At 43.2% G+C, this 15,787-nt stretch overlaps 1 protein-coding gene across 4 annotated transcripts; it reads right to left on the minus strand.

Moving 5' to 3' along the window:
- LOC110089766 (uncharacterized) lies at window positions 1–15,475 on the minus strand. 4 transcript variants are annotated; one of them, XM_078388343.1, is made up of 6 exons: window positions 15,272–15,475; window positions 14,218–14,634; window positions 9,526–10,073; window positions 6,384–7,090; window positions 5,816–5,939; window positions 1–3,531 (listed from the first exon to the last, which is right to left on the minus strand). In XM_078388343.1, exons 4-6 carry the CDS (start codon window positions 7,062–7,064, stop codon window positions 2,183–2,185), a joined length of 2,154 nt encoding a protein of 717 aa, XP_078244469.1. In that variant the 5' UTR covers window positions 7,065–7,090; window positions 9,526–10,073; window positions 14,218–14,634; window positions 15,272–15,475; the 3' UTR covers window positions 1–2,182. The 4 variants fall into 4 exon arrangements, with proteins under 4 accessions (XP_078244469.1, XP_072844653.2, XP_078244470.1 ...); XM_072988552.2 differs by lacking the exon at window positions 14,218–14,634; XM_078388344.1 differs by lacking the exons at window positions 14,218–14,634; window positions 15,272–15,475 and adding an exon at window positions 12,216–12,388.
- Between the last annotated feature and the right edge of the window lie 312 nt (window positions 15,476–15,787).

The following is a 15,787-nucleotide window of genomic DNA, read 5'->3' on the forward strand; positions in this document are numbered from 1 at the left end:
TTGAAAAGAAGGGCTTCCATGTTTATTTTTCACCTTCAGATTCATGAGCAAGACTGGCCACTTGATCTTCCTCAACTGAATGTACCTCAGGCAATGGTCAAATTAAAACAGGAGGGGTGGGGAAAAGAGCCATCTTTCCCAAGCCTGGAAGTTTAACAGAACAAAAATGTAATTAAAAAAAAACCCCACAGCCACCATCTTGCACCTTGCCAAAAAAAAAAAAAAAAAGCACGCATGGTGTGCACCATGTGGCTACTATACTGGGGATTCTGGGATCTCTAGTCCAAAAACGAAGGGCTATGGATGATGTTAGCTGGATTTGAACAGCACAGCAAATTCACACCCTCTTCCCAAAGAAAGGACTGCAAGAACAGACGACTGGAAGAGGCTTAACCTGAGGCCACTGTTGTGATGGATACAGGGTTGGCAAACGCCCTTGGATTACGATGTCTCCTCTCAGCTTAGCTACCAACCATGCAATAACCTGACAGGAAGACTTTCCCCACCAACAAATGGCTGCCACAAGCTGTCACGGGTACAATGCTAGACAGCTGGAAAAGTGTGGGTGTGAAAAGGCAATTAAGATCCTTTAACTGTACAAAAGAGCAGCTCCAGGTTGAGAGGGGAGACTGTTAGAACTGGCCTATTGGTATGACACAATCCAGCTGTTTACATGTTTCCGGATTCTCCCTGTGGGAGTTTGGGGATGTCCTTACGGGCACCTGCACCTCAAAATCAGGAAGGGTTTTTTGGATGTTCTGGACTACAATTCTCTATTTGGGGAGTTCTGCCTACCTTTCCAGATACCAGCAAACACCTGAAATGTACCTGGAAGAAAGGCCTACATTTGAAGGCTTTGAGGCTTAGCTTGGCCTAGTTCTCATGCTCAGAAAGAAAGCTCCCATCTACCACAGGACAGGAACAGAAAGCTTGGGTAGGCCTCCAAGCCTTCCGGGTGAGGTCTTTTCCCCCAAATGCATCACATGTGGGCATCTGTAAATAATGTAGAACTCCCAGAATGGAGACTTATGGCTTTTGTAGTCCAGAAAATCGAAAAAATCCCATACCTATGTACCACTACTGCTGCCTGGACCTTACAGAAGACACTTTGCACGTGATGCACGGAAGCTGCAGAATTCTGCCATAGTTCTGACACAACTTTTTGCTACTTTTCAAGACTGTAAGAGCAACAATTTGCTATGAAGTTTATGTGGAAGGCTTGCAAAAATCTGTGCAACACAGAGACTTGGAAAGACAAAAAGAAGATGAAGATCTTGGAGCTTAAGATGGCACGTTGGACACTCGGTATGCACTCCTATTCACTGTTCCAACCAGCCATACTCTCTTCCACAATATACCATTCCCGTGGCATATTGTTTCCATCTTTGTTTTCTATCTAACCCCAGTCAAAACAGTGAGCAAGCCTTCTGTCTGTACTGAACAGGCCCAGTCCTTACTTCTTGTTTTCCTTTTATTAAACTTCTTCTTCAAACCTTTTCCTATAGCGACGTATACCTCCCTCTTGTGTATGGATGGTGCCATTTTAGCCACCTAAGCACATCTGAACAACAGAAATACGGAAAACAAGGGAAAACACGCCCAATTTTGACTCTCTCTTCAATATATAGATTCATATTACATATTCTTTTAGGCTGAATCTAGCCTCAAAACAATGCACTTCATACAAGTGGTCAGTTCTCTCTTGTGTGGAATTTTCTGCCGGTCAGGAAGACTTGAGGGGAACCATTTCTGCCATTTTCCACCATAGAATCATAGAATCCTCATAGGGTTGGAAGGGACGTCTTCTAGTCCAACCCCCTGCCCAAGGTAGGAGACCTCATACCATCCCGGACAGATGGCTGTCCAATCTTTTCTTGAAAACCTCCAGTGATGGGGCACCCACAACATTGGGAGACAAGCTGTTCCACTGCTTAATGGTTCTCACCGTCAGGAAATTCCTCTTTATTTCCAGGTTGGATCTCCCTCCGACGATTTTCCATCCATCGGTTCTTGCCCTACACTCAGGTGCAATGGAGAATAAATCAGTGCCCCCTTCCCAGTGGCAACCCTTCAGATATTGGAAGACTGTTATCATGTCTCCCCCTCAGTCTTCTCTTCGTTAAGTTAAACATACCTAGTTTTTGAAGTTCTTCATAGGATTTAGCCTCCAGTGGTTTATCCACTATGTGGCTTCTGCCACACGCAAATCAGCTTGAACTCTAGCTGAATCCTTTTCCAGTGAAGGACCATGCCCATGATTTCTCTCATGTTTCAGCAGAGATGCTTTATGACTAAATCGTTTCCCACAGTTTACGCATTCAAAGGGTTTCTCTCCCGTGTGGCTTCTCTGATGATTAATTAGGTTTGACCGTTGACTGAAACTTTTGCCACATTCCACACACTCATAGGGTTTCTCCCCTGTATGAGTTCTCTGGTGGCCAATGAGGAATTCTCGCCGGCTGAAGCTTTTCCCACACTCCAAGCACGCATAAGGCTTCTCGCCCGTGTGAATGCGTTCGTGGATTCTGAGAACCGAGTTACAACTGAAGTTCTTCCCGCAGCTGGTGCATTTATAAGGTTTCTCTCCTCTGTGGGTTCTTTCATGCGACGTAAGGCTCGAGCTGTTACTGAAGGACTTCCCACAGTCCGTGCAGCTGTAGGGCTTCTCTCCTGTGTGGATTCTCTGGTGATTAAGAAGATTTGAACTCTGGCTGAAATTCTTCCCACAGTCCAAACATTTATATGGTTTTTCTCCGGTGTGGAGTCTCTGATGACGAACAAGACTTGACCGAAAGCTGAAGTTTTTCCCACAGACTGTACAGGTGTATGGTTTCTCTCCTGCCTGTGGATCAGAGGGTTGCAGGGAACCTTTCTTATTTCCCAAGCAGTCGGATGGTTCCCTATCTGTCTCTATGGTCTCTTGTTTTCCAAGGGCTGAGCAAGAAATAAAGGTTTTACCACAGTGAGAACATATGTAAAGATGATCTCCAGTAACAGCTGAACTCTGGCTGAATCTGTGTCCACATTCAGAGCATTTATATGGTTTCTCTCCTACAGGGATTCTGCAAGGATGAGCTAAGGGTCTTTTCTGTCCTATGCTGGTCCTACAATCCTCTTCCATGTGGGTGTTCTCCAGCTGGGAGATGTTCACACCGTCGTCCGTATACTGATGTGCCTTTTTTTCAGTTTGCGTCTTCTGAGGCTTAAGAAGGTCATGAGTTCGGCTGAAGCTTTTTGTACGGTCAAAGCTCATCCTAATATCCTTCTCCTCATTTGTTCTCTCTTGGAAGGCACTTCGGTTCAGCATTTGATCACCATTCTTCTCCCAGTTACTGTTTTCCACCTCTCTCTGCCCTTGGTGGCTTCCCTCAACCCTTTCTGGGACCTGTAGACTTTTAGACGTTTTTTCCATTGGTAGAAATTCAAAAAGATCCCAGTTGGCTTTGTCCAATGAAACACCAGCCAATTCCATCTGTTTAGACGCTTCTGGCTGAGAACGTTTATTCTCAGGATTGGCCGTCTCCCCATCACCTGACAGAAACAAGAGAATCACAACATAAGTAATAAGCTGCAAACTAAGAAACTGGATCAAAAAGATAAAAAAATGGACCCAATGAAACTAACCAATGCTTCCTGCCCCTCAATATCCATGTGTTGATTCAAGAGGATTACGTAAGAGGCCAATGTATGGAGATCCAAGCTCTGAGAAACCAAATATCCAGGCAGTTAAGATGTTCCATTTTTAGGAGTGGAGTTAATTTCTCAGTTCAGGCATTATTCATACAGCCGTGCTTAACACAGTTTGGTGTCCAAATTGACTTGCTAACAAGTAGGGATGTTTGCATCACAAAGCTAAATGAGATGTAAGTTGAGCAGTCCTTATGCATTTAAGTCTGATACACACACGTAATGGCAAAAAAACTCTAAGGTTAAGCAGGACCAAAAGCAGAGTGCCCTCACTCTGAACTTACAAAAGCTTCATTTTAAAAAGAGAAAGAAACTGCATATTTTGTATGTCAACCAGAAGAAAACCCAAGTTCATCAAACTGCAATATATCAAAATCCATACATATTTCCTTATTTTTACATGGTTTATCCTGCCTCTGCGAGTCATGTGGACCTATAAAGGGTAATGAAACTCCAATTGCCCAAATCTTATTCAGCAATTAAGGAAGCCACCGTATTCTAGGTAAGGTTACTCCTTCCTTTCAGCGATCACTGTAGCCATTATACCGTTACAGTATATCATTTATCTATCATAATATTGTTGTTGCTGTTTAATCGTTAATTTGTGTCCGACTCTTTGTGACCTCATGTTGGTCACTTCGGTAACACTGTCCAACCATCTCGTCCTCTGTCGTCCCCTTCTCCTCCTACCTTCACACTTTCCCAACATCAGGGTCTTTTCCAGGGAGTCTTCTCTTCTCATGAGATGGCCAAAGTACTGGAGCCTCAGCTTCAGGATCTGTCCTTCCAGTGAGCACCCAGGGTTGATTTCCTTCAAAATGGATAAGTTTGTTCTCTTGGCAGGCCAGGAGACTCTGAAGAGCCTCCTCCAGCACCACAATTCAAAAACATCAATTTTTCGGTGGTCAGCCTTCTTTATGGTCCAGCTCTCGCTTCCATACATCGCTACTGGAAAAACCACAGCTTTGACTATGTGGACCTTTATCAGCAAGTTGATGTCTCTGCTTTTTAAGATGCTGTCTAGGTTTGTCATCACTTTCCTCCCAACTATCATAATATGGGAGAGGGCAAATGGGAGCAATTGAAGTGGCAGGATGCAGTGATAATAGTGAAGGTTTGAGATTGTTTTCCCTGGGAAACATACCTGCCTCTCTTTATTTCATTTTATTTTACAGGGTAAAATAAAGTGGCTTAGGTCTCTGGCTATGGAGCCAGAGGTTCGGAGTTCAGTTCCTTACTGTGTCTCCTTTAGAGGGGTTGTACTCAATGATCCGTAGGGTCCCTTCCACTTCTGCAGTTCAAAGGTCATTATATTTATTATACTTGTTTATTTATATATTTATTTGATTTTTTTATATCACTCATCTAACAAACCAGCTATTCTGGGCAGTTCACAGCAACACACCAAACAAACCATATTATAGAAACAAGCAATGACAACCAAATATTACAAATAACTATAAGTACTGCCAAGTGGAACAGATAGCAGAAAAAATTAACAAGAAGGTATTCTAATTATTATTACATCTTTTTATTCTTTCCTGCTCCCTCCTTTAACTAAGAAGGGCCTCCTCAAACACTTCTCTAAAAAACCCCATTTTAAAGAGCTTCTTAAAGATCCAGAGGGTGGGTGCCTGGTGTATTTCCATGCAGGAGGGTGTTCAAAAGAGACGGTGCCACTGTAGAGAAAGCCCAGGCTTCTCTTGGTGTCAACACTGTAGGCATGAGAGGACCAAGTAAGGTGGGCAGCAGAACTTGGAAGAAGACATTCTGACAGGTAGTGATGTCCAAACCATTTAAGGCTTTCTTTCTTCCCCCAGGTGATGGGGGGGGACCAGATCGTGAGGAAGTTTCTTTTTAAAAAATGCAACCCCCAGCATTTCATCCCAGATGATGGATTCCACAAAATGAACTTCAAAAAGAAAACCTTGCCAAGCTCTACATCCACTTAGTGACACATGTGAAACATCAAAAGACCCCATGCCAAAATCTGAAGCCACCCCTAGCTAATGCATTCATGCTTCAATTGTTTGTGGTAGTGGTTTTCTTCCTACTGAGCTTGGAGACGGAATAGCTACAGAAAAATCACTTGAGAAGCTTCATAAAACCCAAGCCAGCCGTATCTTACCTAGCAGGTCAGCCTTCTCTTCACTCTTCCTCTCAGCCCCTATGCAGGACGGCACTATTGTAGGAGCCGATGGAATCTCCTCTGCTTTGGGGATATTCGTCACATTCTCCAAAGGCTCTGACGTCTGAAAGCAAACAGAGAAAATGATGACAGACTTATAAGGCTTCAGAATATTAAGAGCTGTTTTGATGGACCAAGACCCAAGTCCAACTTATTTAGCATTGGTTTTATACAGCAGGCAACCCACTCACAAGGGAGGCATTAAAATTAGAGGTACAGTATGTGCAGATTTGTGGCTTTGGACTACAGTTCCCAGAAGTCCCCATGTGTCAGGGCTGAAAAAAAAGAAGAACTAGAAGAAGAAGAAAAACTAGAAGAACTAGAAGAAGAAGAAGAAGAAGAAGAAGAAGAAGAAGAAGAAGAAGAAGAAGAAGAAGAAGAAGAAGAAGAAGAAGAAGAACTAGAAGAAGAAGCAGCCATCAATTCTGATCTTCCAAGGTAGAGAATACTCAGAAGTGGTTTACCCTTTCCTTCCTCAAGGGACAGGCTGGAAGCAAGGTTGCCTCACCTTCCGTTCCTGTGTTTCAGCCTCATCCTTCCAGAGCAGGAAGTCCTCTGCTAGGGCCACCGCCTGGGCACAGGTCTCTGGGTCATCTTCTCTAACCCAGTTTTGCATTGCTGGTGGGAGGATGGCCAGGAACTGCTCTAGAATCACCAGCTCTAGGATCTGCTCCTTCGTGCGGCTCTCTGGCTTCAGCCACTGATGGCAAAGCCCTTGAAGATGGCCAAAGGTCTCTCGCGGTCCCGCAGACTCCTGGTAGTGGAACTGCCTGAATTGCTGGCGCAGTCTTTCCAAGTGGACTGTGTCGACATCCACGTCTCTGTCTTTTGTGGAGGAATCCTGGCTTTCAGAGGGTTTTCCACAGTGACCTGGGAGAGTTTCAGGTGCTGACTTTCTTCTACATCTAGGCCTGTGGCTGGCATTAGCAATGGACTTCAGAGGTGTGGAGAAAAATGTAATATTATCCCCATTTTCAGAACCAGGCAGCTGGGATTTACCTCCCCCAGAACAAGTTTTCTCCTGGACCTTCTTCCACTGGGCGTCCTGATGCAGCGCCTCATCTGGCTCACCTTTAATTTCAGCAGCATCAGGACTGGGCAAAAGACTGCCAACTGACCCAAATTGAGAATCTCTTCCTCCTTCTTCCATTTTCTGCCCCCGAATGTGACCAGAATGCAGTTCCTCCATTTTTATTCTGGGCTGCACATCATGCCCTGGAAGCAGAAGTAACAAAATAAGTAGAGTCGGGGTAAAATTCAATGGTAAACTTGGTTTACCTGGCTATTACCAACTGTGGCTCTCTGTGATTAACCTTTCTATTATTATTATTATTATTATTATTATTATTATTATTATTATTATTATTATTATTATTATTATTATTATTATTATTATTATTATTATTATTATTATTATTATTATTATTATTATTATTATTATTATTATTATTATCTGTGATTAACCTTTCTATTATTATTATTATTATCATCATCATCATCATCATCGTTGTTGTTGTTATGAAGAAGAGGGGTCACATCAAACCTGGAGGCAACTCTGCTCAGCTTATTTATTAATTTTGTTAGTTACACTTAAGTTATTTTATGTTAAGTGTTTAAGTTACACTTACGGTACCTCTTCTTCCGAAGGATGAAGACACTATTACATTTATCTCCTTCCTACTACTGTACATCCTTAAAGCAACAACCCTAAGAGGTATGCCAGTATCAAAGAACGACAGTAGCAGGCCCCTGGTCTTCCGATATATTTGTAAAGCTCCATGAGGACTAGAAACTGGACATTGCATACTAGCTTTGCAACTGTTTAATGTGCTTTTAGGTTTGAAATATTGAGATCTAGGGCATCAATTCTGCCTGGGAATAAATCCTACTGCATTCAATAATATTCAGTTGCTCATTCTCAACATGGTACCTTACTTGGAGTGTGGCTCATTTTGGCAACCCAGGGGATTCAACCCAAGACAAATGCGGTCGGTTTGGCTGATACAGAGAGTGTGCGTGCGTGTGTGTTTTGTTTGTTTAAAGTGTAATTTAAGAGAAAGGGAAAAATCCAGCCGTACCTCTTTGCTTTTATGGCAAGTAGCCCGAAAGCAAACCAACCAGCTGGGCCAGTTTTATGCTTTGGGAGGCTGGCAATTTTTCCAGCCTCTGCTTGTTCCATAACCTTGTGGTGACTGGAAAGTTGTGTGACTGGAAAATTAGCCAGCGCAGCTTCACGTTCTACGAGGTTTGAGGTGGGAAAAGGGGCTCCCTTCGCTGCTTGTGAGGCAGAAGGGAAGAGGTGCCAAGGTTTTAAACAGAATTCGTGGCAAAATCTTACTGTCTCCTTCCTTTTGAAAGTGTGTTTCTGAATACACCCACACCCACATACACACCTCTACATTCAGGATTAGGTAGAATTTAGATTCACACTCTAGCTTATTCCAAATCTAGATGTCTGTGGGGATAGTTTGTGCGTATTCAGATTGCGTGTATTCAAAAATAATCAAAACAACAACACAGTGGAAAAGGTGCATTAAAAACACCTCAGTACTCGCAGGATTCAAGGACCGAGATCTAGGGCTTTATTTCTACCTGGGAGTAAATCTTATTGCATTTAATAATACTCGATTACTCTCAACATAGTACTAGGAGTTTGCTTCTATTGGGGTTTGTACGTCCTGAAGAGAAATTAAAGTACAATGCCAGTACTACAGACACAGACATCTGTGGGTCCTCCTGCTTTGCTTCGTTTTTAAAAGAAGTTTTAACCCTACCTTCCGAAGAACTTGGACCAATAGGCATATATATTCAACCCTCTTCCCTCCCCACACACACCCTCACAACAACCCTTCAGGGCATGTTGGGCTGAGAAACTGCGATTCACTCTCAAGACAACCCAGCGGCCAATCTCAAGAACATACCTAGTGGCTTACAGCAGAAATAGGAGTTTTTCAGCGTGCCTTTATAAAGACTAAGGAGAGTGTTCAAAAGTTTTGGTCACTGAAATTCACCAACTCTAATGCAATCCTCATAGCTCATTAAGTTCAGGCATCTGGTTGGGAGTTCGATTCCTCACGATGCCTCCTTCACAAGGGGTGGCCTCGATGGATCCATAAGGTCTCTTCCAGCCCTCCAGTTCTCAAATTACTATTACAGTATATCCATATTTCCCCAAAAGTGATGCCCTCTAAGTTCAGTGGGGCTTGCTCCCAGGGAAGGCAAACCTGAAACCCCCACACACTTACCTGGGGAACAGGCATGTCCTTTAAAAAGGCTGTAAATGCGATTCAAGCCCCCGTGGCTTTTTACTTTCCAAGAAAGAAAGGCGGAATGGGACTACTCGGTGGCAATAAAAGACAAAAAAACCCTTCTTCGTCCTATTGATTCCCGTCAAAGAAATTAAAAAAGAGATTTCCCCTCTTCCCTTTCTTCGCCCATTCCATGCACCGCTTCGGATCCAGGCGCGCCATGAGGGGAGCCCGGAAAAAGGTGCTGAGCACCTAAACCCCACGATCAGAAACCTGCCTCCAGCCGGTCTCCTCGCGGGCAAAGCTGCCGCGTCCCTCGGCCACGGATTTCCTGCCTCTCTGAGGGCTTTTTCTTCCCTCCCTTTGCAAACGGGTCCCACCTCCTTGGCTCGTTGCGTTCACCTGGTTGCAAGCTTTACCTGGATCTACCTGATGTCCCAGCGCCACACTTCGGGTTCACGACTGGATCCCCGCCCCCCCCAGGCGATCCCGTCCGGCTGCGCGCCCCCTGGTAGCTCTTCGTCACCATCATCCTCAGGTCTCTTCCCCCCCCCCTTGTGCTCTTCGTCCGTATTTTTGGGGAGGTGGGTGGGGTTGATGAACAGAGGGCGCCGGGTCCTAGAGCGAGCTAATGTCAGAGAAAGCAGAAGGGAGGGCGATTTTCAAAGGGGGAAGAGGAAAATGTTTAATTTTTTTAAAAAAAAGTTTCTAGGGTTTCTAGGTATTCTTTATTTTATTATTTTTTGCAGGATTTCGTTGCAAGCCACCTTTGGATCTAGTGGGGCCTGTGGCAGTGAAGCAGCCTTGGTGTGTAAGGAACAGGATTTTAACTGGCGTCAAGTGTTGGTGATTGGTGTTTTTCTCCTTTTCTTTTTTTGAATAGATTTCAGATCATAGCGTCCATCTGCTTAATCTTTTGATTGCAGTTGCCTTGATCCCGGGTAGATTACCTTGAGGCAAAAGATGCAAAAATGATCAGACTGTGGCATATATCATGAAAAGACAAAACTCCCCATACTGCTGTGAAAAGTTGAAGGCAGGGGGAAAAGAGGAGGATCTAATGTGAGATGGATTGACTTAATAAAAGAAACCGTGTCTTTTGAGTTTGCAAAAGAACCTGAGCAGGACTGTTAAAGATAAGGCATTTTAGAGGTCGCCGTTCATTCAGAAACGACTTCATGGTACATCAACTGTCTTGAGGATCGCTCTTTGAGAGAAAAGCAGACTATAAATCAAATAAATATTGTACATTACAAAAACTCCCAAAGGGTACTGGAGGAATATAGTGGGAATTTTGGGGAGCTTTTGTTGCAGGGGTGGTTGGGTCTCATCCTGCAATGGCAGGTTGAAGGGCCCCCCGTGCTCAGCCTGAATCACAGACAGCTTAGCCTGCCTGGTTCTCCTCCTCTTGGGAGTGTCAGCGTTTGACCTTTTGTTTATGTTTGCTCAACAGAAAACAACATACATACAATATTGAGAAAGATTAATTTCAGCAATTTCACTGTGTTTCAGTGAAAATCCTGTTATATACAGATTTCTAAAATGCCATGGATCATAGACATGTGTAGCAGTTATGGTCCTTGAGATATTCTTGGACTACAACTCCCATCATTCCTTTCTATTGGGTGTGCTGGCTAGGGGCTGGTGGGAGAGACAAGTGGAAAAAGAAACCCAGTTGGAGATTAAAGTCGGTGATTTTGGATAAATTCCAGAATTCCCTAAACAGACATGGAGCCTAGGAATTCTGGAAGTTGTGGTCCAAAAATACACATCAGCACGTCTCAAGTTGGAAGACCACAGCTGCTCACAGTGGCTCTAAAACATTGCTCCCCAAACATGGGCCTCCAGATGTTTTTCTGGACTACAACTCCTAGAACCCTTCACCACCACCTCTGCTGGCCAGGATTTCTGGGAGTTGAAGTCCAAGAACATCTGGAGGCCCAAGGTTGGGGACCACTACTCTAAAACACTTCCGACTTTTTTTATAATTATCTCTTCCCCCCCAGTGTTTCTTTGGCTTCCATTTTTGTTTGGGCACTGAACATCGAATGAAAGCACTGAGGACCCACAGCTTAATGGGTTGCCTTAACATTAATGATGGCAGTCAATAAAGAAATCTTTAAAATAATAATATTTTGGTCATCATTTGTCCTTGAGGCGCTGGCAGTTTAGATGATTATCTCTGGCTAAAGAGAAATGGACTTATATCTGACAGACAAGCAGAGTTTAGGTCAAAACAATGAGGTGTATCTGAAGAACTGCTTTTTTTTCTGGTCAGACTTGCACACACACTTTATTATCATCCTCCTCCTGTGCCATCAAGTCAGACTTCTGGTGATTCTTTTCAGGGTTGCCCAGGTAGCAAATACTCAGAAGTGGGTTTTCATCCCCTTCTTCTGGGAGCACCCTGGAACTGGTCAGCTTTGCCCCAAGGCTACACGGGCTGGCTTTACTCACAAGAGGCACCGTGAGGAATTGAACTCCCAACCTTTGGCTCCACAGCCAGAGACCTAACTCACTGAACTATTCAGCCAGCTACCTCATGCACTTTAACAGTTTGCATAGTATGCTGAAATGAGACTGGGCCGTTTTGCATACTTTTTTATGCTATCTGTCTTCATGCGGGAGAAGTACCTGGGTCATAATAGCATGGTGTTAAATAATTTAGACCCGGCTTTCTCCATCTTGTGCTCCCGGAAGAGTTAGACTACAAATCCCACCATCCTCAGCCAACCAGAGGGCACATCTGGAAGGCACCAGGTTGGGAAAGACTGCTTTCTGAATAAACATAGAATGGGATGCATAAGATTTCACAATCCCTTTTCAATTCTAATCAGTTACTTGTGCTGTGTCCGCTCTGGTCTCACTCAGACAAGAGAGAGGCTGTGTTATCGATCCTGTCACCTTAACATTCACTGTCTGACTTGCTAAATTTCAGATCAGCACTTGCTCCTCTGCCTTTCACAATACTGTACTTTGAATAGTGAGGAGGAATTAAAGAACCTTGTAATGAGGGTGAAAGAGGAGAGTGCAAAAACCGGTCTGAAACTCAACATCAAAAAAACTAAGATCATGGTCACTGGTCCCATCACCTCCTGGGAAATAGAAGGGGAAGATATGGAGGCAGTGTCAGATTTTATCTTCCTGGGCTCCATGATCACTGCAGATGGAGACAGCAGCCACGAAATTAAAAGACGCCTGCTTCTTGGGAGGAAAGCGATGACAAATCTTGACAGCATCTTAAAAAGCAGAGACATCACCTTGCCAACAAAAGTCCGAATAGTCAAAGCTATGGTTTTTCCTGTCGTGATGTATGGAAGTGAGAGCTGGACCACTATTCAGCCAGAGAAGAATTGATGCCTTTGAATTGTGGTGCTGGAGGAGGCTCTTGAGAATCCCCTGGACTGCAAGGAGAACAAACCTGTCAATTCTAAAGGAAATCAACCCTGAGTGCTCACTGGAAGGACAGATCCTGAAGCTGAGGCTCTAGTACTTTGGCCATCTCATGAGAAGAAAAGACTCCTTGGAAAAAACCTTGATGTTAGGAAAGTGCGACGGCAAGAGGAGAAGGGGACGACCGAGGATGAGATGGCTGGACAGTGTCTGCGAAGCAAGCAACATGAATTTGACACAACTCCGGGAGGCAGTGGAAGATAGGAGGGCCTGGAGTGCTCTGGTCCATGGGGTCACGAAGAGTCGGACACGACTGAACGACGACGACGACTTGCCAAATTTCAGATCAGCACTTGCTCCTCTGCCTTTCACAATACTGTACTTTGAATAGGCAGCCATATGCAAATACTGTAGTGCTGAGCTCGGAGAACATCTCACGCCTTCCCACCACCATTCAATCCTCTTTTAACAAACAACTAAACTAGTTGTTGTTCATTTGTGCTGTTAAGTCACTCCTAACTTATGGCGAACCTATGAGTGAGTAAAACTATGAGTGGCTTGACCTCAACTGCCCTGGCACAGCTCTTCGAAACTCAAACCTGTGGGTTCCTTAGGGAGTCAGTCCATCTTGCATTTTGGTCTTCCTCTTTTCCTGATTAACTTAATAAGTACATTAATATTAAAAACAACCACAGAAATATAAGTGTAAATGATTTTAAATCCATGGTATGAAATCCAAAGAGGAAAAAAGTGAATGAAAATCTTACATGCCCTCCCCTCACCCTAGGTTCAGGAATCAATCAGCTAAAGCATAGGTTCTTAATCTGTAGTCCGCAGATCCCCAGAGGCTTGCTATGTTCTCACAGAGGGTCTATGGGGTCTATTGAAGAAATGTTATAATCCTTTACAGTTAAAACAGAATGAATGGACGAATGAAGGAAAGCAAGAAAGGAAATGTAGAACAAAATTTTAATTTCCCTTGCTTGTTTGTGTAAAACATGGGTTTTTTAACTACCACCTCCATTAAAAATAAAAGTAAACATTGGTTATGAAAATAACTTCTGTAGCCAATAACTGTTTGATATTTATGCGCATGATGAGAACGTGCAAGTACTGTAGTAAGTGACACTGAGTGGCTGAGAGACAGGCAGCAAGTGACATTTCTTCCTATTGCGCAGTGTGAGTGAGTGAGTGGACAGTTTTCATTGTCGTGTTTCTTCTTTGATTCATGCTAATAAAACTGGTGAATGCTGGGTAAAGTGGCTTTTCCATATTATTGCAGTGAATTTTGTAACAATACATTTTGGCTGAGCCTCAGAATGGATTGCTGGCTGAATGTGAAAAAGAACTGATCCTATTCAAAGCAAAATACAGCTTCTTCTTGTCATCTTAAAAAGTTTCACCGTTATAGGAAAGGGATATCTGTGGATGAGACCCTTCATGAGAAACTTTAAATCTCAGATTTGATGCACTTCAGGATTTCAGATTTTGAGTTAAACTTTAGTGGTCCACGGCAACATAAGATATTTCAAAGGGGGGGGGAGGCGTGGTAAAGAAAAGGTTTAGAGGAACCGCCGAGCTAAAGGATTCTCAAACAGTTAAACGAAGAGAGTTGAAATTCCTAGAGAGAAAGCAGATGATGTATGATTGGGTACATGCAATTTAAAAAACGGGCACATAGAAGGCTTCTTCTTGTCCTACCCCTTTCCTTCCAGTAGGGGACAGTGTGGCTTTGGAATGTTATGACAGTTTCAATAGGCCGAGGAGTTCTTCCTCTCTTGTGAATTCTAGGCAAAGGTTGTAGAGAGAAGGTGAGTGAAAGTAAATCAGGACAGATCTGAAAAGGGAATGCGGTGGAAAAAAGAAAGAAGGCTGGGGGTAAAGTCAGACTTCAGAGAAGGGAGTATCCGTGGCTGGCCAGGCGAGTAATTGCTCATCCAAATCCCTTGATAAGAAGAGCACTAAAAACAGGATGGGAGAGATTGAGAAAATTTCTTTTTCTTTCTTTCTTTCTTTCTTTCTTTCTTTCTTTCTTTCTTTCTTTCTTTCTTTCTTTCTTTCTTTCTTTCTTTCTTTCTTTCTTTCTTTCTTTCACCATTCATCTGGCTACCAAGGCCGCTGTGGGCGGTTCCCAACAGAAAATAAAACAATGGTCAACAACAATAAATTAAAATAAAATAACATTGACGTAGTATAAAAAAATCAATACACACTAAATTTTATAAATTAGAAACATTATAAACTAACATTTACAAAAATAGCATTGAATAAGAACAATCAGGATAGCGGAACCTGTGACTTAGGGGTTGGTAAGTACTCTGCATTCTATTGGTGTAAGATTCTCAAAGACCTGCCTGAATAAACATTTTTTAACCCGCCTTTCTCCTTAAAAAGGACACAAGGCACCTTACAAAAATTAAAATACAGTGTTTAAGAATAGTAACTATGGCTATGCAATCCTAAAAGGATCATTTATCAAATTACCAAAATGCGAGTAGATAAATAGGTCCCACCTCAGTGGGAAGGTAATGGCGTTCCGTGTCGAGTCGCGCTGGCCACATGATCACGGAAACTGTATACAGACAAACACTGGCTCTACGGCTTGGAAATGGGGATGAGCACCATGCCCTAGAGTCGGACACGACTGGACTAAATGTCAAGGGGAACCTTTACCTTACATTGCCTTTGCAATTATTCTCATTATTTAAAAAATAAGAAAAAAACAAATGAACAATCCATCTAATAAATGAGTAACCTCCATGTTCACAAGAAGTCGCTCTCCATCTCCATTTGGGAGAATGATCCAGTGAGTTTAGGCAATCACCACCAGCACAGCTTGAAAGGACTTGCAGAAATGTCTGCCATTAATTCAGGAAACATTCACTTCAAATGGGATCCTCTAAGCCTGGAGATAAGGACACCGACAGCTGAACGCCTGCTCAAACCTCTTGTTACATAGGTCACAACGTTGGTCAATACCAGTAATAAGGATCCTTCTAACAAATATAAGCAAGCAACAGAAAACTTATTAGAGAAAGGGGATACAATTGCAAGAGAGCCAGTACCATAAAGAACTGGTAGCAGCTATGGAAAATGTCCGTAAAAACAAGGAGAGTTTATGAAGAGTGCCTCTGGAGAATTTGCTGATGATGACCCATGTTCTTCTGTGAAAAGAGGGAACATGGTGGAAGCAATCTGTGCCATCCTGTCAGCCGTTACCCAGTTGCTTATTTTGAGTGGTACAGTGGACGTGTACATGTGACGTTTGCCC

The sequence above is a fragment of the Pogona vitticeps genome, chromosome 2 (genome assembly GCF_051106095.1).
Source record: "Pogona vitticeps strain Pit_001003342236 chromosome 2, PviZW2.1, whole genome shotgun sequence".
NCBI classification, from domain to species: Eukaryota; Metazoa; Chordata; class Lepidosauria; order Squamata; family Agamidae; genus Pogona; species Pogona vitticeps.